Here is a 23,986-nt window from a genome sequence, read left to right on the forward strand (position 1 = left end):
CCAGATATTAGAAAGCATGGCTGTGGAATCTGAGGCGTAGCTGGAATTACTTCTAACATCTCACTGATGGAACTACTCCAACCACAGAACTAGAACTAGCAGCCATGTAAAGCGGGTGCAGCTAAAATAAGACGTCTTGCTCAGGTGTAGAAAATAAAAGAAGGACAACAAGCTAGAAGAAATACCAGCAGAACATGAATATCGGGCCTTGGTTCTTTTTGTCAGAAGAGTAGAGCGAGGCTATTAGAACAGAAAGTATGTAGAAGAGAAGAGATTCAAACAGCAGCAGATCTAGAATACTCACATGTTCAACAAACCATATCCACTGAACTGAATGCTACATGAGAGCTCAGCTGACATGTAACATGTTACAGTGCCATTACTACAACTATAAAACCACTGTAACATGTAACTTATAGCGTACAGTCACACACTAGCAGATTCATGTTGCATACACAGCAGTATCTGTCTGAAGCAGCCATCAGTCTCCAGAAGCTCCTAGTCAAAGCAAAACCAAGGCCTTCATCAATAGAAATGATAACAAGTTCAAACTTATGTTCCAGCAGTTCAAAGTTGGTAAGTTGAATACACAGCACAGACTGCAGCATTCTTATCCTCACTGCAATCGACTGTGTATCTACAATGAAACTAAACCTCACTGCCTTTGATCTTTTTATTTATGGAGACCATTTTTTTATTATTGTGTGGCAAGATCTGTACAAAGAGCCAAAAGTACACAGAGGCAGTACAATTCTACTTTTGTATTTGCTGCCCAATAAGAAATATCAAATTTTGACTCAAGAGATGAATAAGTAATATTCCCACCTTCCATACTGTGTTGAGGAATTTTATCTACAAATTTAAATGTTGATTGAATAACTCAGAAACTGTAATCATAAAGGCCTTAACAGAGTGACACACGGTATCCTTCTTGTTTCTGGAAACATTGGAAAAAATGTCTGTATGTTTTTTAACCACGAGTGACTTTGGCGTATTGTATTTAGTTGTTGTTTTTTGTTGCTATATGGACTCATGCATCTAGAAATAAAAGTTGAATAATAAGATCAATTATCATCCAAAAGGAACCATATGATAAAAACATGTTGGTGTCACTAGTGACCAGAAGTCTTCTCACCACAATGACCACGGATGCTGACCAGCTGCTCATCCTGGGGACTAGCCCACCTCTTCACACCACACTGTAGGACCTCTTGTCTCCAAAAGCATTTCCAATAGGCTTTATTTGGATAAGTTGAATTACTGACTGGATCCAGTGGATACCAAGACATGATGGTCTCTCTGCTGTACTCGTGGTGGTCTACTCTGTGTGGAAGGTGAGCGGACAATGACTCCACATGCACACATGAAACACCAACTCCAGCTGAAGTTAGACACTGCAGGAGGAACACTGCCTCCAGATGTTATGAGCATTTAAAAAGCTTAAATAGGAATACTGCACTACTACTACTACTACTACTACTACTACTACTACTACTACGACGACGACTACTACTACACATCCTTCAAGCACTTATGGAAGAAACATGTTAGCACGAGTCAAACTTGAATCAATCCAAGTAGATCTGCCTTGTTTGAAAGAATACCAAGCATGTATTAAAATGTCATTTTTAAGTTATGTCATAGCGAGCCGTAAAATATCCACTAACACCCAATTAGATTACCACCTCATCGGTGCAAAGTCTGCACCACTATGACTCAGAGGGTCTTAGGGCTTCACAAGCAGAACAAATTCAAATGAGGCCAATATGTTGACTTGTGGCTTTAGGTTCAAACGTGACCTGAATGGAGTGAATTTTATGAAGAGATTATGGGGGCAAGCCAGTCACAACAGCCTATTAATTGGATTTATATGAAACTATTTCCATTAAAAAGGGTAGGATTTTTTAAAATGTGATAGTTGTATGTTTCACTTCCTCCCCAGACCTCAGGCATCTTTCATACTGCATGTAAAAACACACAAGAAGATTGAAATGTCTTAACGGAGCCACCTCATTCCTGTCGTGAGACGTATAACCGAGCAGTGCTATGCTAAGCTGTGTGTGGCAGTATGGAGGCCTGGCTGCACTGTAGGAACGAACCACTGCAGAGACCCAACAGCAGTAGCTTTGATCCAGCCAGCTATACAGAGAAGTGCTGAAGTGAATCTATTCCCTGTGCGTGAAGCTCAATACACTATTGATCTGGGTGGGGGCACATCTAATTGGAACATAGGAGAGCTCCAGCCTGGCCTCTGGGACCTGAATCAAGGCTCTTGTGTTCATGCAGCCCACCACACTAATCAGAGGTAATCAACAAATATGACCCCACTTTTATATCTTGTTTAATATTATGGAGAAAACTTACACAGGCCTGTCGTTTCATTTACAGAAAAGAATCACAATTCACATTATTGTCTAATCAAAGTTGCCATGTGCCCAGATCTCAGCTGATGACTTGATACAATGGTGATACAAAGTACAATGTTATTATTAATAATATGAGAGCCCAGCTAAGAGCCAAGTTGTAATGAAACTGAATTACCACTTAAAGGAACCCCCACCCTGAAATACTGCAGATGACAGATAATGACAACACTCCTTGCATTTATGGACTACTGAGTTGTTTTTCCCCTTTGTTGCCCATTGCTAATTGACTGCAGGCAGAGTCATGTACATCCAGGGACAGATTTAGTGACATAGAAAAGGCAGAGCACCAGTTTGTCCAGCTTGACTCTCTCTGGTCCTCCTGGTACAGTGCCATGACTCCTGATGTGTACAAATAACAGTTGAATGCCCAGAAGAGTTCACCTCCCTTTCTTGGTGTTTATGAAAAGGCATTGTGGGGAAACCCATGGAAACATTGACTGAAATCAAATGCAATTAAAGCTGCAAGCAGCGATGAACGGGCCCTCGCCTCCTCCCGCACGTCGGGGGTGCCGGCGGGACTCCAACGTATGCAGCCGAGATCGTCTGCGACAGTCGGACAACGCGCGTCGGAGTCCGATGATGTTTTTCTGCTTGGACCGCGTGACGCAGGAAATGATGCTATGCAAATAGTCCACAGCATCCTGTATCCGCTGTGTGGTGCTACAGAGCATGCAAAAACATGTTTTATGTTGCTCTATAACAACTGTAGACGACATTGTGTAAAAGTCATGTAAATCGGAAAACGCAGAATTACTTTGGCCAGCAGGTGGCGCTGTGAGTATTTGTGAAAATGAGCTTGTAGACATCCTCAGGCCATGAGTGTTATCAAGCAGGGGAAGTTTAGGAGCGTTTGGAACAAGTCCGGCTGAGTTACATCAGCCTTTTTCATGGGGAGTCACGTAAAGTAGCCGCCCGCTACGGCTAAGCCATTCCGTCAAACGTAAAGCTTTTGATAACTTTTAATCACAAAGGTCTTGAGACTGTACCGACCAAATTTGAAGTGGATCCGACAAAGTGCCTAGGAGGAGTTCGTTAAAGTATAGCGACTAGAAATGAGCCTAAATCCATTGAGAAATGACACAAAAATCAAAATGGCCGACTTCCGGTACGGTTTAGAGCATGGTCCCAAAAGACTTATTTGTAAGTCTCTCTGAGATACTGAAAACGCGAAAAATCACCAAAAAACTGAAATTGAGTGAATTACTGTAGCGCCCCCTATGGGTTGAATGGAATGAAAATTGCAGCGTATGTTCCACCATGCAATATGCACAAATACTGCAAATTTGGTGATTTTAGGATAAACGGTTGAGAAGTTATGTGTATTGAAAAACAAGCCACGCCCCAAGAAGTTCATTGGTCCGTATCTTCTTAACGCTTTAAGATATCAACAAGCTTTTGATAACTTCATGTGGTCTTGATCCAATAATGATCCACAGAAAATTTGGTAGCAATTGGACCAAGTGTGTAGGAGGAGTTCTCAAAAATGTGTTTTTCACAATATTCAAGATGGCGGAAAATTTTTCCAGGCGGAGATTAGGGGTCTGAGAGGCTTTTTTGTAGAGCTAGTGGATCTGGACATGTGTGTCGAATTTCGAGTAAATCGGACATACTGGCCGAGGGGCGTCGCCGGTCCAACTTGTAGGGGGCGCTAGAGAGACATTTCTTTTCACACATATATGAAACCTATATCATACCTCTATTTTCACCAGGCCTGACAAGTCTGCAAAATTTGGTGAGTTTTCATGTATGGCAAGTATCCCAAATATGCGCCCAAAGTACAAAAATAAAAATCATAATAATAATAATAATAATAATACCCCATAGAATTTCAATAGGGCCTTCGCTGGCCCGACGTTGTCGGTGGCTCGGGCCCTAATAATAATAATAATAATAATTAAAGCTGCAAGCAGTGATGAGCGGGCCCTCGCATCTTTGCGTATGTCGAGGGTACTTACGAGACCTCAGCTTACGCGGCCAAGAATGTCTGCGACCATCAGATAACGCGACCACGAGTTAGACGTTTTTTTCCTGCTTGGAGTATTTGACCCTGGAAATTGTGCTTTGCAAATAGTCCACCACTTCCTGCAACCACTGTGTGGCGCTAAACAACGTGCGTCAACATAATTTATGTTGCTCTATATCAAGTGTAGACAACATCATGTAACTTTCATGTGAATCGGATATTGTTTGTCAAATAACGCTGATTTCCTTTCGCCATTAGGTGGCGCTTTGACTTAGATGGAAAATTGGCTTGTAGACATCCTCAAACCATGACTGTTATGAAGCATGGCAAGTTTGGGACAGATTTGAACAAGTCCAGTGAAGATACATCAGCTTGCTGTTTCATGGGGAGTCACGTAAAATGGCCGCCACGCCACGGCTACACCATTCAATCAAACGTAAAGCTTTTGATAACTTTTAATCACAAAGGTCTTTAGATTGTAGTGGATCTGAAAAACTCCCTAGGAGGAGTTTGTTAAAGTATAGCACCTAGAAATGGTCAAAAATGAATGGAAAATGCACACAAAGATCAGACCAGACTTCCAGTATGGTTTACAGCATAGTCTTAAGAGACTTTTTTTAAATCTACATGTGGTACATGTGCCTACTAAATTTCATATATGGGGCTGGGGCTGCTTTGTTGAAAATTTGCAGGGGGCACTATCGAGGCAATTTATAACGGCCAAGCCAAAAATCCACATGAAATCTGTATTTGCATCACCTATGACATATGTACAAAGTTCCATGAGTTGAGTATCCCAAGTTACAAATAAATCTATCCAAATGAGCATTCCCGATTCTCTCGTACAGTCAAACGTCCGTCTCCTGAATCAAATAAATCATCTAAGCAACAAGTCCATACACTACTTCATGGTGATCTAGCAATAGCTTGTCTTAACAACTGGTTTCAAATGCACAGCTAACAGTATGAAAGCAAAGCTAACGGTTAGTATGCTAATGCTAACGGCTAATCGCGATTAGCAACACAACTTGTTTTACACTGTAACATTTAGTCACAGTCCAACGTCCGTCTCCTGAATCAAATAAATCATCTAAGCAACAAGTCCATACACTACTTCATGGTGATCTATCAATAGCTTAAGCCCCGAGGTCCCCCATTTGGACGCAAGTGTACATAAAACGTACAGAGTTTAGTGTACAAAGTGACTGCCAAAGAACCCACGAAGAACGAATATAATGATGTTATAGTTCTGGAAAAACATCAGAAACTTGGGAACAACATGAACCAAGCCACAACTCCCATCAGCCAAGCAAACAAATAACAAAATATCATAAATCATAACTCAATATCACTGGACCTGACCAGAGAAAACAGCTGCTACGTGCTAGCTACGAAAATGCTGCATGAAAAAGCATGTCCGCTTGACGCAGATTACGGAGATATCCTCCATTTCTCTCCCCGGTAAACCATCGCAGAGATATTCAGCATCAAGCACAAAAAAAGTCACACAGCTTTATCGAATATTGTACTCACTTTTGGTCGAATCACAGCGAAAAAAATAAATATTTCCGTACTTCCACGTCTCTGTATGCCCAGCTGCATGTGCTCCGTGTGAATCCGTTCGATTCGTGTCTCTCCGATACTGGTCGGCTTCTGGGGAGGGATGTAGTCTCAGCAAATTGGATTTCAGATCTGACATCAGATGGGACGTTTTTTATTCTGATTGGCTATTAATGCTGTCAATCATCTAACTTTCAATTCCCTGCAATTCTATTGGCTTATAGGAGGGCTCAATGGCGAAAATCGGAGAAAGGGGGGCTGAGCTGCAGCCCTGAACAGAGAGAGAGGGCTGGATCTGAAAAAAGTTGAATGAACACAGAGACTTAGAAAGAGCTTAGAAAGTGCTTAGGGCCTTCAAATAAAGCCCAAACTGCTCTATTTAGATGTAGTGAACACCATTAGTGATATATACAAGTGAAATATATAGTTTGGTACATCATAAAGTTAAAATAACACACATTGTGCAACATGTGTAAATATTGGAATCCTCGCCTGAAATTTCTGTACTGTATCCTCTCTAGCTTATGAATGCTTCATTTTATCTAAGTGAAAATGTGAATAGAGACATATAGTTCTATGATCTGGGACAGCTTGAAAGCTTGGATCTACATGATTTCTAAAAAAAAAAATCCTGAAATAGCTTTTTTTTTCAGGCGAAAGTTAGAATTTTCAATTTGTGCTGTGTGCCATCTTAATTTACTCTTAACCAGTAACATATCTACTAATATTTACACATATAAACACATCTCACAAGTGTTAGGGTTATTTTATTACCAAACGTATTAAAATAGCCCTTACAGTTGCAACACTACACTCATTGTAGTATGGGTATGCTATTTTCGAGCTGAGGCCTAAAAATAGGCTGGGGCTTAACAACTGGTTTCAAATGCACAGCTAACAGTATAAAAGCACAGCTAACAGTATGAAAGCAAAGCTAACGGTTATTATGATAATGCTAACGGCTAATCGCGATTAGTAACACAACTTGTTTTACACTATAACATTTAGTCACAGTATAGAAAACAATTCACAAACTCGTATTTACCTCTTGTACATCACAACAGTCCAACCATAGGATAACTGGTCGTCAGCCATTAAGTTATGAACATTATTGCACTCTCACAATAGTCACTATTCACTTGATAGTGATAATTCGCTTCTCCATTTCTCCAACACACTGAACCTGGCCGCATACGACTAAGCCCCACCCCTCTACATGAGAATGGGCTTGGATTGGCTGTTAGTTTCAGGACAAGCCAATTAAACAAAATCAAAACAAAGATTGACATATACTGCTACACAAGTTAGGCTGTTAGGGAGAACACACGAACAAACAAACTATGCTCATTTGCATGAACTGCAACTTTTGAACTGTAAAGCTTATGAGTCTCTTATTGAAATACATTTTATCCACCCATATCTATTTTTACCCATACTTGTACAGTTTTAACTTGGTTTTAGAAAACTATTTATATCCTGATGTCTGAATTAATTTTTAACAAGGGCTACACCAATATTCTACTAGTTCCTGAATCCACTATGTGGCGCTAGAGAACACATGCAAACATGCATTATGTTGCTCTACAACAAGTGCTCTTTTAGGGTCTATATCAAGTGTAGACAACATCATGTATGCTGTGTGGACCACATGGGGAGGACATCAACAGCATGACGGACTGTATCACAGAATACATAAAATTCTGTGAACACACTACCATTCCATCCCGGACTGTACACTGCTTCCCTAACAACAAGCCATGGATCACCAGCGACCTGAAAGCACTTCTTAATAAGAAGAAAGCTGCTTTCAGGTCTGGGGACAGGGACGAGCTCAGGAGAGTCCAGCGTGACCTGAAGCTGAAGATCAGGGAGTGCAAGGACACCTACAGGAGGAAGCTGGAGGCCAAACTCCAGCAGAACAATGTGAGGGAGGTGTGGACCGGGATGAAGCTGATTACTGGCTTCAAGGTGGGAGGGAGACAACCAGGGGGCTCCCTGGAGAGGGCCAACGAGCTAAACTCTTTCTTCAATAGATTTAGCTCACAGCCCTCATCTGTCTCCTCAACACACCTCACCTCACAAACACCTCGGCTGCCTCCTCCCCTCCCCCCTCTGTCCCCCCTGGTGAGCGGCACGGACAATGAGCCCTCTACTTCAAAGGGCTCTTCCACCACCGACACCATGACCACCCTCCCCCCCCTCTCTGTGACGACTGGCCAGGTTAGAAGACAGCTGGAGAGACTCCACCAATGCATGGCTGAGGGACCTGATGGCATCAGCCCCAGGGTCCTGAAGACCTGCGCCATCCAGCTGTCTGATGTCCTACAACACCTCTACAACCTGAGCCTGAAGCAGGAGGAAGTCCCGGTGCTGTGGAAGACGTCGTGCCTGGTTCCTGTTCCTAAGAAGACGACACCATCTGGCCTCAATGACTACCGACCAGTTGCCCTCACATCTCATGTGATGAAGGTGCTGGAGAGGCTGGTCTTGGCCCACCTCCGACCGCAGGTGAAATCATCACTGGACCCTCTGCAATTTGCATACCAGCCTCATGTGGGAGTGGACGACGCCATCATCTACCTGCTGCAACGAGCTCAGTCGCACCTGGATGGAACCGGTGGCTCTGTGAGAATCACTTTCTTTGACTTCTCCAGTGCATTTAACACCATCCAACCAGTGCTACTGAGTGAGAAGCTGCGGGAGGTGGGGGTTAACGCGTCCACTGTCTCCTGGATCACTGACTACCTCACAGGCAGACCACAGTTTGTCCGACTGGGCCGTGTGCTGTCTGATACGGTGGTCAGTGATACTGGAGCCCCACAGGGAACTGTTCTGTCTCCCTTCCTGTTCACCCTGTACACCACTGACTTCCAGTACAACTCAGGGTCATGCCATCTGCAGAAGTTCTCTGATGACTCTGCAGTGGTCGGGTGTATAAGGGACGGATGGGAGGAGGAGTACAGGGCAGTAGTGGATGACTTTGTGGAGTGGGCCGGTAGAAATCACCTGCTTCTGAACGTGGCCAAGACCAGAGAGATGGTGGTCGACTTCAGGAGGAGGACGACGGCTCCACAGCCACTGAGAGTTCTGGGAGAGGACGTGGACATGGTGATGGAGTACAAGTACCTGGGTGTCTCCATCGACAGCAGACTGAGCTGGAAGGCCAACATCAACGCTGTGTACAAGAAGGGGATGAGTCGACTCTTTTTCTTGAGGAAACTTCGATCCTTCAACGTGTGCAGCAAGATGTTGGAGATGTTCTACCAGTCTGTTGTGGCCAGTGCACTGTACTTCGCCGTAGTCTGCTGGGGGAGCAGCATTGGAGCCGGAGACACCAACAGACTTAACAAACTGGTTAAGAAGGCCGGCTCCATCATCGGCTGTAAACTGGACAGTCTGGAACAGGTGGTGGAGAGGAGGACACTGAAGAAACTATCATCCATATTGGATAACCAGGACCACCCTCTCCACCACCTACTGCAGGGACAGCGGAGCACTTTCTCCAACAGAATGATCCAGCTCCGCTGTCATAAGGACAGGTACGGGAGAACATTCCTGCCTACTGCTATAAGACTGTACAATAAATCACCTCGGGCCAAATCAAATCATTAAACCTCTGCACTACTGTTTATTTAGTTGATTTAATATTATTCTGTTCTATTCACTGTGTATATAGTGTGCATTTTTTATATAACATCTTTACTATATTATATCTGTATATAGTGTGACGTGTATCTTTCTTGTATTTTTCTTTTTATATAATATTAAGATTTTTTTACCTGTGACCTATTGCTGCTCTGTAACCTATTGCTGCTTGTAACAAAATAATTTCCCCTCGCGGGATCAATAAAGTTAGTATCTATCTATCTATCTATCTATCTATGTAAATTACATGTGAATCGGATATTGTTTGTCAAATAACGCTGATTTCCTTTCGCCATTAGGTGGCGCTTTGACTTATATGGAAAATTGGCTTGTAGACATCCTCAGGCCATAACTGGTATCAAGCATGGCAAGTTTGGGACAGATTTGAACAAGTCCAGTGGAGATACATCAGCTTGCTGTTTCATGGGGAGTCACATAAAATGGCCGCCACGCCACGGCTACACCATTCAATCAAACGTAAATAATTTGATAACTTTTAATCACAAAGGTCTTTAGATAGTACTGACCAAATTTGAATTGGATCCGCAAAATTCCCTAGGAGGAGTTCGTTAAAGTATAGCGCCTAGAAATGGTCAAAAATGAATGGAAAATTCAAACAAAAATCAAAATAGCAGACTTCCAGTATAATTTAGAGCATAGTCTCAAGAGACTTTTTTTAAAGTCTCAATGTGTTACATGTGTCTACTAAATTTCATACAGCTAGGTGAAATGTACCGCTGGGGCTGCTCTTTTGAATATTGGTAGGGGGCACTGTCAAGGCAATTTCTAAAAGAAAAGGCAAAACCCCATATTAGTTATTTATGTTCATCACCTTTGACACATGTGCAAAGTTCCATGACTATTTGTTCATCCTAAGCCACAGAAAACTGAGCTTCCATTTCACGATGAATAATGCGTTGCCATAGCAACATATTTTAATGAAAACTCACAAAATTCATGATGAAGTATCATCAATGTCTCAAGGCTTTCCTCAGAAAATGTGAGGTCCATCAGATCAACTGGCTAGGAGGAGTACATCAAAGTATAAAACGTGTCATTTCCTTTTGCCAGTAGGTGGCGCTATGACTTTGAGAACATTTTGGCATGGAAATGTGCTCAAGCCTGAAATAGCATTATGCATAACAAATTTTGGGCAGATTGGACATTGTACCTCTGAGTTACAACAACTCCCTCTTTCATAGCGAATGGCACAAAATGTGAGCGAAGTGGGCGCACGCCATGTCAAGGTCGTTCAATGAAAACTCACCATTTTGATACATTTTCATCACAAAGGTCTTTAAATTGTCCTGACCAAATTTGATGTTGATCGCATAAACTCTGTAGGAGGAGTTTGTCAAAATACAAAGCCTGAAAACGTAGTTTAATGGGAGTCGCATAAAATGAACGCCACGCCACAGCTACGCCATTCCATCAAACATAAAGCTTTTGATAACTTTTAATCACAAAGGTCTTTGGATTGTACAGTCCAAATGTGAAGTGGGTCTGACAAAGTCCCTAGGAGGAGTTTGTTAAAGTATAGCAACTAGAAATCGAGGGAAAATTCACATAAAAATCTAAATGGACGACTTTTGGTTGATTTTAGAGCATGGTCCCAAGAGACTTTTTTGTAAGTCTCCATAGGATACATGTGCCAACCAAATTTCATACATGTAGGTTAAACGAGGCGCTGGGGCTGCTTTGTTGAAAATCTGCAGGGGGCGCTATCGAGACAATTTATAACGACCAAGCCAAAAATCCACATGAGATCTTTAATTTCATCACCTACGACATATGTACAAAGTTTCATGAGTTTTTGAGTATCCCAAATCACAGAAAAATCAGCTTGCTTTTTCATGGCGAACAAAGCGTTGCCACGGCAACAGAGTTATACGAAACCTCACAATATTCATGATGAACTATCGTCAATGTCTAAAGGCTTTCTTTCTAGAATGTGAGGTTGATCTGGTGAAATGGCTAGGCAGAGTACATCAAAGTGTAAAACTTGTCATTTCCCTTTGCCAGTAGGTGGCGCTATGATTATGTGAAAATTGAGGCATGGGAATGTTTTTAGGCCTGGACTAGCATCCTGCATAAGAAATTTTGGGCAGATTTGACAATGTACCTTGGAGTTACAACAACTTCAATTTTCATGAAAAATTGACCAAAATGGATGCCACGCCACGCCAAGGTTGTTGCATGAAAACTCATGATTTTGATAACTTTTCATTATAAAAGTCTTAAGATCGTGCTGACCAAATTTGAAGCCGATCGCATAAATACTGTAGGAGGAGTTCGTGAAAATACAAAGCCCCTGATAAATTCATTGGCCCATAACTTGATAACGCGATAAGTTATCAAAAAACTTTTGGGGGGGTTTTGATGAAATTGAATGAATAATGATCCACAGCAAATTTGGTAGCAATCTGACACAGCGTTTAGCAGCAGTTTGCAAAAATGTGTTTTTCACAAAAATGAAAATGGTGGAAATCTGAATGGGCGGAGCTAAAAAATTTGAGTGTAATGATTGTAGAGCAGATGGAGCTGAATATGTGTGTCAAAGTTCATGTTAATCAGACATGTTGGGTGAAGGCCGTGGCCTGTGAAACTGTAGGGGGCGCTAGTGAGCCATTTTGTCATACATGAGCATGCGACCCATAAAATGTCAAATTTTCACGCAGTCCTGATCCGCCTGCCAAATTTGGGGAGTTTTTGAGTATGATAAAGCCCTGAAAAATGCGATTTTAGAGGAGAAATAATAATAATAATTCTTTGAATTACAATAGGGCCTTCGCCCAACTTCGTCGGTGCTCGGGCCCTAATAATAATAATAATACCCCATAGAATTTCAATAGGGCATTCGCTGGCCCGACGTTGTCGGTGGCTCGGGCCCTAATAAGGAATATATCATTACATACCAGCAATACATGATGTAACAAGTCCCAGAAGGCTCCTAAAGGAGCCCTACAGAGTGGACAGTGAGAGTCATGTGACCAACAGAGGTATCAGTGAGGCATTAGTGGGCTACTGTAAAGGCCCAGTGACCACACCTAGCAGAATCACTCCTGTAGAGTATAATGAATCAAATAAGAATATGGCTGATAAAACACAGATAGAGCCTTGTATATAAAACAATTTGATATTTGGTGAAATACACTTATTTGCTCTTTTCTGAGAATAAACTGTCTCTGGTAGTGTTGTTGTACACCAAGAAACAGCTAGCTAAAGTAACTCTGTTTGTGTATGAATGAAACAATGGTTAACCACTTCTTGCCTCCAGCTCTTCACTCTGTCAGAAAGATATTGGACTATTATTTTAAAAGGGGATGCTTTCATCTCTGCAGCTTCATGGGGCTCACTGTTTTTGGAAATTCCCTGTAGGGTTGAATCCCCATACCCAGTGGCTGCTAGAAGAAACCCACCCAGTGTAATGTTGGACTCTCTTGTACTCGCCGCAGTGGTTGCAGAACCGCCCGATCTTTTCATTAACATCAAAGAAAACGTCACACTGATATTACAAACAAGTAGCTGAGCTGACATTTTCTAAATCCTGTCAATGAGCTGAATGCAGTGAGTCATTGCTGATGCCTAATAGCTATGGGTTTCTACACAGCACATCCTGCAGGAAATGGACATCATCACAAAGAAGTGATTTGTTGATATATGTGTGCATGTGTGTGCATGTGTGTTTAAGTGCATTCAGCTGCATACACTTCATATGAGTATGAGTATCAGCCCTGAAAATGTGGCTGCAGCAGGCAGTGTAGCGAGGCACTGATAGGAAGTCCAGACTCCTGCTGTAATGGCCTCAATTACAGTTATCAAGTCAGCCTGCTCAGCTCCAATTCAATCAGGCCTGCTTGGGCCACTCCCATCCCCACAGACAGACAGACAGACAGACAGACACACACACACACACACACACACACACACACACACACACACACACACACACACACACACAGACAGACAGACAGACAGACGGAGGCTCCGTCTACCCACAGGAGAACTCTCACTAGCCCTCATCTCTAAACTCAGCAGCATGAACACGTTGCATACGTGCTCATATTCACATACACACACACACACGTGCACTCACACAGCTCATACATACTTGCACAAACATTGAAGAAGAAAAGGAGAAACCTTAAAGCAGAGCAGCCACTAGAGCAGCGGGGATGCAGTCAGCTATGTGTGTAGCTCTGTTAGCCGTGAGTCAAACACCTGTCAAAAAACAATAAGAGTGTGTAACTGTTTTCCTCCTGCTGCTGATGGCCACAGAGAAGCGTCTGCAGGAGTGAGTGAGGAGTCAGCAGGCAGGCAGTGGTAGTATCAAACACACAAAAGAGTCACTGCAACCACCAGAGGTCCTTGAGCATGCAGCCAGAACTGGACACCAAACATATGATGCCGTTTGTTACAGGAGAATGTGAGATTTGCCGTGGACGGACACAGAGGTGCACACTCACTTCACACACTCGGTCACGGTCGCAACGTCAACTGTACAACCTCTTCTCACTGTCTTCTGTCAGAAGGCTTTCAGGGAAGACGCTCTCTGACCACAGACGGGTTGACGTTGCAGGGAGGGGCGTGTGTTATGCTAATTCAAAGAGTTTATGAGTTAGTTCCAAATTGTCCAGTCTTAACATTTTGAAAAAAAGACTTCTGAAACACCCGTGATAAAACATTTATGAGAAAAGAGAACATCATGCTTTCCACTGACTGCTTCCCCTTTATTTCAGCCAACAAGAACAAAGGCTCAGTGAATCCCAGTGACTCCCAGTGAATCCCAGTGACTCCCAGTGACTCCCAGTGAATCCCAGTGAATCCCAGTGACTCCCAGTGACTCCCAGTGAATCCCAGTGACTCCCAGTGGCTCCCAGTGAATCCCAGTGACTCCCAGTGAATCCCAGTGAATCCCAGTGACTCCCAGTGAATCCCAGTGACTCCCAGTGAATCCCAGTGAATCCCAGTGACTCCCAGTGAATCCCAGTGAATCCCAGTGGGAGGGCCGACACGATGATGAGTGGTTTGGGAATTGGTGGAGGAGCTATATATTGCAAAGAGGTTCCTGATACAAGCTCCAAATAAATCTCTGTATCTTTATGTAAGAGGGGCCAGGCCGTCTCCTGAAGGAACCAGCAAGCACCAAGAGACCCCACCCCCCCATGCACACAACACACACACACACCAACAGCCCAATTCCCATACCAGCTTTCTCAATACCAATACCAAGGGATCCTCTGTCTGTTTACTCAACAGACAGTCTGAGATGGACCAATGAAAGAAGAGCTTACAACTGGTGTAGTTCTATTTAAAAGTCTGCTTGGCATACAGCAAACATCAGTCCCCATGTGGCAGTATTGTTCAGGAGGTGTAGGCTGTAGACAGTACAACCAGCTGCTGAGTATCACAGTCAACAATACCCCGGTTCCATTAGTCCACACCCATCATAAACGAGCCGTGTCAGCTTTACAAAGTGCTGAAACAATAGTTCACTTCATCAGTTTGTTAAACCTACAATAACTGTGATAACAGCCTGAAGGGTCTATCATTTCAATTACTAAACTTTTGCTGATTATGGTTATGCAAAAATTGGGATTTGTTAGAAATGTCAATGATCTTGACTGTTGGTTTGACAAAATAATCAATTAGAAAATATTACTTTGGCCACTTGTATTTTATATTACATCTACCATTTCATAGACTAAACAATTAGTTTTTATAAAGGTTCCACTTGGAACCCATTCAGAGGGTTCTACCTCGAACCCAACGTAAAGGGTTCTATCAAGAACCATCTGTGAAAGGGTCCACTCAGAACCCCCTAAAATAAGTTGTACAGAGAACTCATCTATGGTGTATACATATATATATATACATACTGTATATGTGTATGTATATATATATGTATATAGACAATAATGAACAAAAGACAACGATAGCTTCATGTAATGCATTAGTGGCTGAAATAGCTAAGAGCAGTGGTGGAAGAATAGTAGTTGTGAAATCAGACTAAATTGTCAACTCTTTACACTCTAATTCGGTGGAGTGGGCGGATTTAAAGGTTTGGACTCAGTATAGTATAATGTGGTATAGTATAGTGGTGGTGCATTCAAAACCTTACTAAAGTAAAAGTATGTGAGTGTCATCAGCTAAATGTAGTTAAAGTACTTACAGAAAACGTATTGCTAGTGCAGTACAACGTCTGTATCCTGTTGGCTACTTCGATCTACAGCAATGCATCATAATCTATAAGATCATCATAATATTTGTAGCTCTCTTTCCCGTTAGAACCTTGTATCTCTAAAAACAACAGCAGCCTGTTTTCAGCTTTGTGACGATGCATTTTCCAGATGGTCCAAGAAGTTTTTCAAACACTTTATTTAGCTCTAAGATGTACTTGAGTAGAAGTACAAAGTTGCATAAAATGGAAAAACATAAATTGCGGTATTCAAGTACCTTGAATCTGTACTTAAGTACATTAGTGTACTTAGTTACATTAATTCTCTGAATAAAAGTAATGGAAACATGTAAGAAGCTGAAAGTCATTTGTAAATAGTTTTTGAGAGGTAGAAGTACAAACGTAAACTTAACCTAAGTGAACATTGTATGAAAATGTATACTTTTTTGTTGTACTTGAATTAATCTGGCAGGATTGTAGCGCTGCATCTGACAGAAGCAGGCTGGGAACCAGTGAGCTCATGCACTTTCCATACATTAAAATATGACTCATACTTTGTATCAGGTTCAAATGTCTGCATGTATCTGATAATGCCGTTCTAGAGAACACCAACATATTTGTAGTCCTGCAGTGTTGTAGTATCAGCTGAGCATGGAGTTCAGCTGCACACTGTCACACTAATGGAGCACTGATGAGACAGCAAATCATAATGACTTAAAGTTGGAAAATGTCTATGGTTTTCATCATTTGTAAATGTGTGATGGGACACCACAAACAATATGTTGCTAGAATTTGATGTTGCAGTAATTTCTGCCCTCATACTAGTTCTCTGTGGTTTACAGTACCCCCTTCTCAAGAATCCGTTTATGCAGACAGGAAGGAAACACGCAGACATCTGGAATGGCTCGGCTCTACTGATCATTAGAAATGCAACACACACACACACACACACACACACACACACATCAGAGCTCTCCCCTCCCCTCATTAATCGCTGCTGCCCATCAGCTCTGTCAGTTAGCAGCTGTGGAAGCCATTAGGCCAGTGCTACTTACCCTGTTAGGACCACCACAAAGTCCATTACATTCCAGCCATTACGCAGGTAGGAGCCTTTGTGAAAGGCAAAGCCCAGGGCGATGATCTTGATGCCAGCCTCAAAACAAAATATTCCAATAAAGTAGGGCTCTGTGTCGTCCTGTCAAGAAAAAGCAGAGTAGAGTGAGGAGGTTTCATGAAAATACACTCTTCCATCTGGCCGAGTCAATGAAATCTGATATTGGCCAGTCAATGTCACTGCACTCCAATACAATGAAGGTCCATAGGATTTTCTTCAGCAGCTTCACGTCCATCACAGTCACTGTCCCATGAGCCTCTCCAGTGCTCTATCTAATGCTCAACACCCTGAAGATCTCTCAGGAACAACTTTCAAAGACACTGAAGTCATGAACGCTGACCTGAAGGTCTCCTCAAGTTAAAAATATGACATGCTGCGTATTTAAACGGGCATATTTCAGTTTGTATCCTTTATAAACCAACAACATGGATAGATAAGGCATTACAGAAATAAACTTTCTTTTTGGTGAGAATTTGTGATTTGATCATGTTTGGCTTTTAGATGTGAAAGCTGACTTTGAATCAGATTGTTCACTTCCTCCCTCGGATTCTTTGATCACATTCTCTCTGATTTAAATCATTTGACAATGTTAGACTGCTCTACGCAAATGTCTTGTTGAGGAACTATTTCACTAGCTAAATGAAGATGAGGGTGTTAATGTGTTCAGACTCCACTGCAGTGGCTCTACTGATGCAGAGGGCTAAGGCAAAGCAAACTGTTGGACCTGGATCTACTTTTACCACAATGCAATGCAACGTCTTCTGGCAAGACTCTGTGTTGGCCAATCAGATCCATGCGAGCATATATTCCTGGCTACCATGTAACAAGAACAGGCTAATTCAACCGTTCACATTGCGGTCCTTCTGATGAAGGATAAGATGATATGTACTTGTGTACTAAGTGTACTTTCCACATTTGTAAAATCCTTCCTCCGACCATTGTAAACCTCTGGAAGTGTTGTGGAACCGATAAGCCTTCAGACTCAAGGATCGGTACTAACCCTCTGTATGCAACCTCTTTATCTTTTTTATTCAATGGATCATTTCATTGCTTCTTATATGTTATTCTATTTTATGGTATTATATTCTGTATGTCTCTATATATTTACTATTTGTCATGATTGTCACTCAATACGTCTTGAATCTTGATCGCTGGCCCAGTAGATGGTACTCAGCAAATCGGCAACTATTTTGATGTCAATTTGATGTCAATTTTCAAGCAAGAGGGCCAAACATGTGTTGGTTCCAGCTTCTCCAAGAAGAGGACGTGCGGCTCTTCTTTGTCATGTGAGCTGCAGTAGTGATCCCGGTACCTATGGGGTCTGGACTGTTGCAATGTGAACAATGACCTTGGGTTTGGAGAAATTGCCAAGTTTTGGGACATTTACGAGATTAAAGAATGAATTGATGAAAATAATTGTTAGTTGCAGCCTGACCACACAGAAGGCCACAGCTCCCTGACGGGTCAAGAAATACTCATTAGTATCCAGAATGATGACAGTCCTGTGGTCCAAGAGTGAATGTAGTGAGAGAACAAGATCAGGTGTAGTCAAAACTATCTGTGAAGAAATCTAATGCTGAGGGATTCATGAAAGCACTCAATGTATTTAGGCAGCAGCATGTTGTAGCTCATGAACACAGGAGAAGCAGGGGTGCAGCATCACAGTGTTCTATCTGTTCTTCTGTATCACATGAAGAGCTGCACAGTAGGACATAGAAAGCAGTCAGTGGCTACTCACCAAACGCTCTGACATGGGTGTTTTGTCTGAGGCCGGTAGGTGCTGCTCCAGGGCCAGCACTATGCAGTTGGCTATGATGGTGGCCAGGATCATATACTCGAATGGAGTGAAAGTGTTAAGGACAATACATCCACAGGTTGCTACACATGCAAACACAAAGCACAACATTAAAACAATACATATACATACTGATGTCCAAAGAAAGGTCCTCTCCACTACAGGAACACACTTCTTGGACGTACACTGTTTCCAACATACACTATAACATACACACATTTTTAAAGCAGCTACAATTCAACTGTACACCAGATACGCTTTGGCTAGCTCATGCATCAATGATAAATGTCAGCTTTACTGTCAGATGAAATCAAAGGAGAAGAGAAGAGTGACTGTCTGTCAAACAGGAGAATCCCTCAACATACTGTAGCTCCCAGTTCATACTATATAAAGTTCATACTACACACAGTTCATACTACATACAGTTCATACTACACACCAGTTCATACTACACACAGTTCATACTACATACAGTTCATACTACACACCAGTTCATACTACACACAGTTCATACTACATACAGTTCATACTACACACCAGTTCATACTACACACCAGTTCATACTACACACCAGTTCATACTACACACAGTTCATACTACATACAGTTCATACTACACACCAGTTCATACTACACACCAGTTCATACTACACAGTTCATACTACACAGTTCATACTACACACCAGTTCATACTACACAGTTCATACTACACATCAGTTCATACTACACAGTTCATACTACACACCAGTTCATACTACACACAGTTCATACTACATACAGTTCATACTACACACCAGTTCATACTACACACCAGTTCATACTACACAGTTCATACTACACAGTTCATACTACACACCAGTTCATACTACACAGTTCATACTACACAGTTCATACTACACACCAGTTCATACTACACAGTTCATACTACACACCAGTTCATACTACACAGTTCATACTACTCATCAGTTCATACTACACAGTTCATACTACACAGTTCATACTACACACCAGTTCATACTACACAGTTCATACTACACATCAGTTCATACTACACAGTTCATACTACACAGTTCATACTACACATCAGTTCATACTACACAGTTCATACTACACACCAGTTCATACTACACAGTTCATACTACACATCAGTTCATACTACACAGTTCATACTACACATCAGTTCATACTACACAGTTCATACTACACAGTTCATACTACACACCAGTTCATACTACACAGTTCATACTACACACCAGTTCATACTACACAGTTCATACTACACACAGTTCATACTACACAGTTCATACTACATACAGTTCATACTACACACAGTTCATACTACACACAGTTCATACTGCACATAGCAGTTCATAGCAGCTCTGTAGTATTCAGTGTTCACATTATAAATAGCTATGGCTGCTCACAGCGAGGAACACCTTAGATTCATTATTATTATTATTATTATTTTTCATTGTTAAGATTGTTAACTGCAATTGGCTTTAGCAATCTAAAGTCTTAGTTTGATTGACATCCAATAGAACACATATTGTACAACTTAGTATTAAATGGTAAAGTATGTTCATTTCTTGTATAATAACTGCTTAAACAGCAGACAGTAAAGATTAGTATATAGTAATTGTGGTATACAGTTTGATACTGAAAGCAGCAGATCATTTACTTCCATTCACAAAGAGACAGGTTTTTAAAAGAATGGAGTAATGCACCAGCAGATATCCTGACTCCAAAACACTGGGTGCTACATATCCCATCAGGCCCCATCCTGATACGAGAGAGGGAGCATATCTATTGCCTCTCAACGGCTCTCAGTATGTTGACGGCAAGCAGCTCTCAGCTAACGGTGCTAACAGCGCTAACTACATCACAAGTGCTGACGGAGCTAAAGGGGGAACTACAGGGTGGGTGCTACGCTTCCATGACAACGCTGTGTGGCTGTCTGTCTGGATGGCGTTATGGGCTGTAACCGCCGTATGAGAGCAGAGCAGAGGGGCACGCTCACGTGCACTAACCTGAGGTGAAGCTGTGAGAACACACACTGCATCCTCTGCTCAGGTAGACATTACTGCTCCACATGTTTACATAGATGAGAGTTGTTTGATGATATATTGATGTTCAGAATGGTAAATGCAGCTCCTCCAAGTCCTGAGCCCAGGCTGAGACAACCCTGATGATGTCACCAGGGTTAATTCTTCAGACTTTAGAAAGCTCCACAGAAGACATCACAAAACAGCTGTCACCAGCTGACTAGTACTAGTGCAAGTAAACTGAATTGGATGTGTAAATGTGGAGTGTTTTATCTCAATGGCCGCTAACTAGTTGTACCTATACTCCGACACAGTCCTCCATAGAAACACTCACATCTTCTCTTTTGAGATAGAAACACATTTCTGCAGTTTCTTATTTCAAGATATTAAACAGTGATTTGAGCAGATGTTGGGTATTTCTGCCCCCCATCAGGACGGCTCAGGTCTGCCAGGAGAAGGACACCCTCAGGAGAGGAAGCTGGCCAATGGACTCCAGTCAGATCCCCGATGCTCTGCATCAGGATAGAGGGCTCAGTAATCCACTGCACCATCATTCAGTGATGAATGTGTGCTAAGCAACAGGGGTAACCAACCAGTGACTTAAGTAATGGAGCTCATTACACAACTTACTGTGTCCTCACAAAGTACCCACATCTGCACCACTGAGAGACGGTGTGTGCTCATCTGAAGCCTGCCTCCTGCAGCATCGTGCTGCTGTGCCCCGTGTGTGCTGTCACACCCATGCAGTCTGCTGGGAGTTCAGCACCACGGACAGCACCAGCTGCACACCACAGCGGCCATGTGTCACAGACACGGTCGACCAAGTAGACCTCCGTTAACCCTGGATGTGCTCTATAACCCAGTTCATGAACTTAGCATGAGCAACGTTCTGACCAAAGCTTTCACTCCATCAGCAGACCTCAGTCTAAACAATATGAGATACCTTCACAAGAAACTCATTTATGAACTTGACACGTAGCTATAAACAAAGAGCACTCATCAACAGAAGCTGAAAATAAGAACACAATGTTTCTCTTGTTAAAGTCGACATAAACTGAATGAATTGGAAGCATTTATATTGTCTAGAATGAAGGAACAACAGGAGGACCAACTGTAGAAGTGTGACATCATAGTGACACACACACACACACACACACACACACACTTCTGTTCATATTGTATTTATGCCAAATGAACAGGTAAGTTAAGATAGTGTATCATGACCGAGACACATAACTATTCTGCCAGTTAGCACGGACCTTAAATGGACATATTCTGTCGCGCAGTTCTGCGTAATGACCTCGCGTTCTGCGGGACGGGGACACAGGACTTGAAGGATATGGCCATTCGGTGATCCGTTTGGCATATTTCCGGATGACATTATCCTCACTGAAGCTGAACAGAGAGCGGTTGACGGTGAGGCAGTTCTGTTTGACCGGGATGGGGTTGTAGATGGCCATGGTCCGGGCTCTCTGGGCCATCGTCTGCTTGTACACCCTCTGGACCCCCGGAGGCCCCGGCGGCCGGACGGCCCCTCTGGGCGGGCCCGCGGGACAGCTGCCTCCATAGCGGCCGGACGGTTCGTCTTCAAAGCGGGCCATTGTGGGAGAGCACAGGTCTTGCTGGAGAAACCAAAAGTGACAGCTGAAAAGAGAGGGAGCATCCCAGCACACGCCGCCCCGTCCCCCAGGTCCCCCAGGTCCTTTAGGTCCTTGAGGCGCGTGCAACGTCCACGAGCAGAAGAGTCAAACATCCACGAGGAAACACGGAGAGGAGGCTCTTTTTCCTCAACGTCAGTCTCTCATCTCTCCGTCTCTGCTGCTCCCCATGCTGTCACTGGCCCCCACACCAAAGTTTACACTATCAGGTCCCATGATGCATCGTTTTTCACGGGTGTTCCTCCACCGCGCGGCGGCCCCGGTCCTCTGAGGGCGTCGACGGTTCAAAGTCCACGATATCCAGGAAAGAAAATGTCAGTTTCACAGTAAAGACTACAGCGGAGGAAATACCGCGAACCGAGTCGAGATGTTGTCCTCTAGAAAGCGTCCACCAACATCTCTGTTCCCTAAAGACTCGTCTCTATTCCCACACAAACTGGACGAGTCTTCTTAGAACCGCCTTGCTGCTCGGTCCAGGTCAACGACACGCCGCCGTCACTCTCTTTGTGTCGGTACCGGAGCACTAACCCCGGCGGAGCAACTTGTTTTACGTCAACTCCCCGCCGATGAGAACGCAGACTACTTTTCTCCACTGCTCCCGATCCAGACCCCACGTGACCGACAGGACGCCAGTCAGTGGCTCCACCTGGACCGGCCCTGTTTCCACAGCAACAGGGAGGAGAGCGAGCCACACCGCGGTCAAGTTACACGGAGCAGAAAGGACTTCCGTGATAACCTTCAAAATAAGAGCACGAGAGTGAACACAATCGACTAACGTTTACTAATACATGATAATGTACAATACCTGCCTAGTGTAATACTAGTGTATATCACGCTTTTCAAAGTAAAAAAAGACATTCAAATTTATAAAAAGGATTTATTGATGAAAATAAGTCAATTTATGCTTCAAGATGACTATAATGAACATACAATTATAACTGACGGGGAACCATTTGACATGTTCAAGTTATGCATTACTTTGCACAGGTTAAAATCAAACAAATGGCATGTAGCTAAATAACAATGGAAATAATTTCAAACTAACAGACTACATATCCTATGTTATGACATTAAAAAAAACAATTATAAAACAAGAATGAAAGTACTTTATTAAAAACCGCTGTAGGACTCAAAGCAAAAATGTAATTTTAACTACAAGAGAAATTGGTTCAAATTACAGTTCCATTAGTTCAGAGCTTTGTCTTGTTGTTGATGATGATGATGATGATGATGATGATGATGATGATGATGATGATTAGACAAGCGTGTGGATGAGTTGAAGTGAATCTGTGAATTCACTTGACATGAAATGATCTGGAAGTTTTCGTCTACGTCACTATAATTTCAAACAAATACAGACCTGCATTTGGATTTGCTAAGCTAACAATTTGGCAGCAATCGTGACCAGTACTCTGCTGTCCACTGACGCCCAGGCAGAGCTCAGGAACCTTCAGAGGATTCCAGCAGTTCCCAGTAAAATCACAAATCATTATATTTCACTAGAAATGATTACTGATGGAAACCCTTGAGGAATGACTCATTTCACATTTGACTCGTCTGTTATTCGACAGTCTGTCGTTCTGACATCTTCACTTCAATGTGCCAA

General features: G+C 42.6%; 1 protein-coding gene across 1 annotated transcript in view; it reads right to left on the reverse strand.

Moving 5' to 3' along the window:
- cacna1ba (calcium channel, voltage-dependent, N type, alpha 1B subunit, a) overlaps positions 1 to 22,961 on the reverse strand; it is a 191,635-nt gene extending 168,674 nt beyond the window's left edge. Inside the window, exons 1-3 of the mRNA XM_068703672.1 lie at positions 22,064 to 22,961; positions 18,625 to 18,730; positions 16,828 to 16,967 (exon numbers count right to left, since the gene is read on the reverse strand). Coding sequence (XP_068559773.1) covers positions 16,828 to 16,967; positions 18,625 to 18,730; positions 22,064 to 22,323 — 506 coding nt within the window. The 5' untranslated portion in view covers positions 22,324 to 22,961. The remainder of the gene's footprint in view (positions 1 to 16,827; positions 16,968 to 18,624; positions 18,731 to 22,063) is intronic.
- Positions 22,962 to 23,986: the final 1,025 nt, after the last annotated feature.

This window comes from Cebidichthys violaceus, unplaced genomic scaffold (genome assembly GCF_023349555.1).
Source record: "Cebidichthys violaceus isolate CVI_PGR_0920_01 unplaced genomic scaffold, fCebVio1.0.p SCAF_9, whole genome shotgun sequence".
NCBI lineage: Eukaryota > Metazoa > Chordata > Actinopteri > Perciformes > Stichaeidae > Cebidichthys > Cebidichthys violaceus.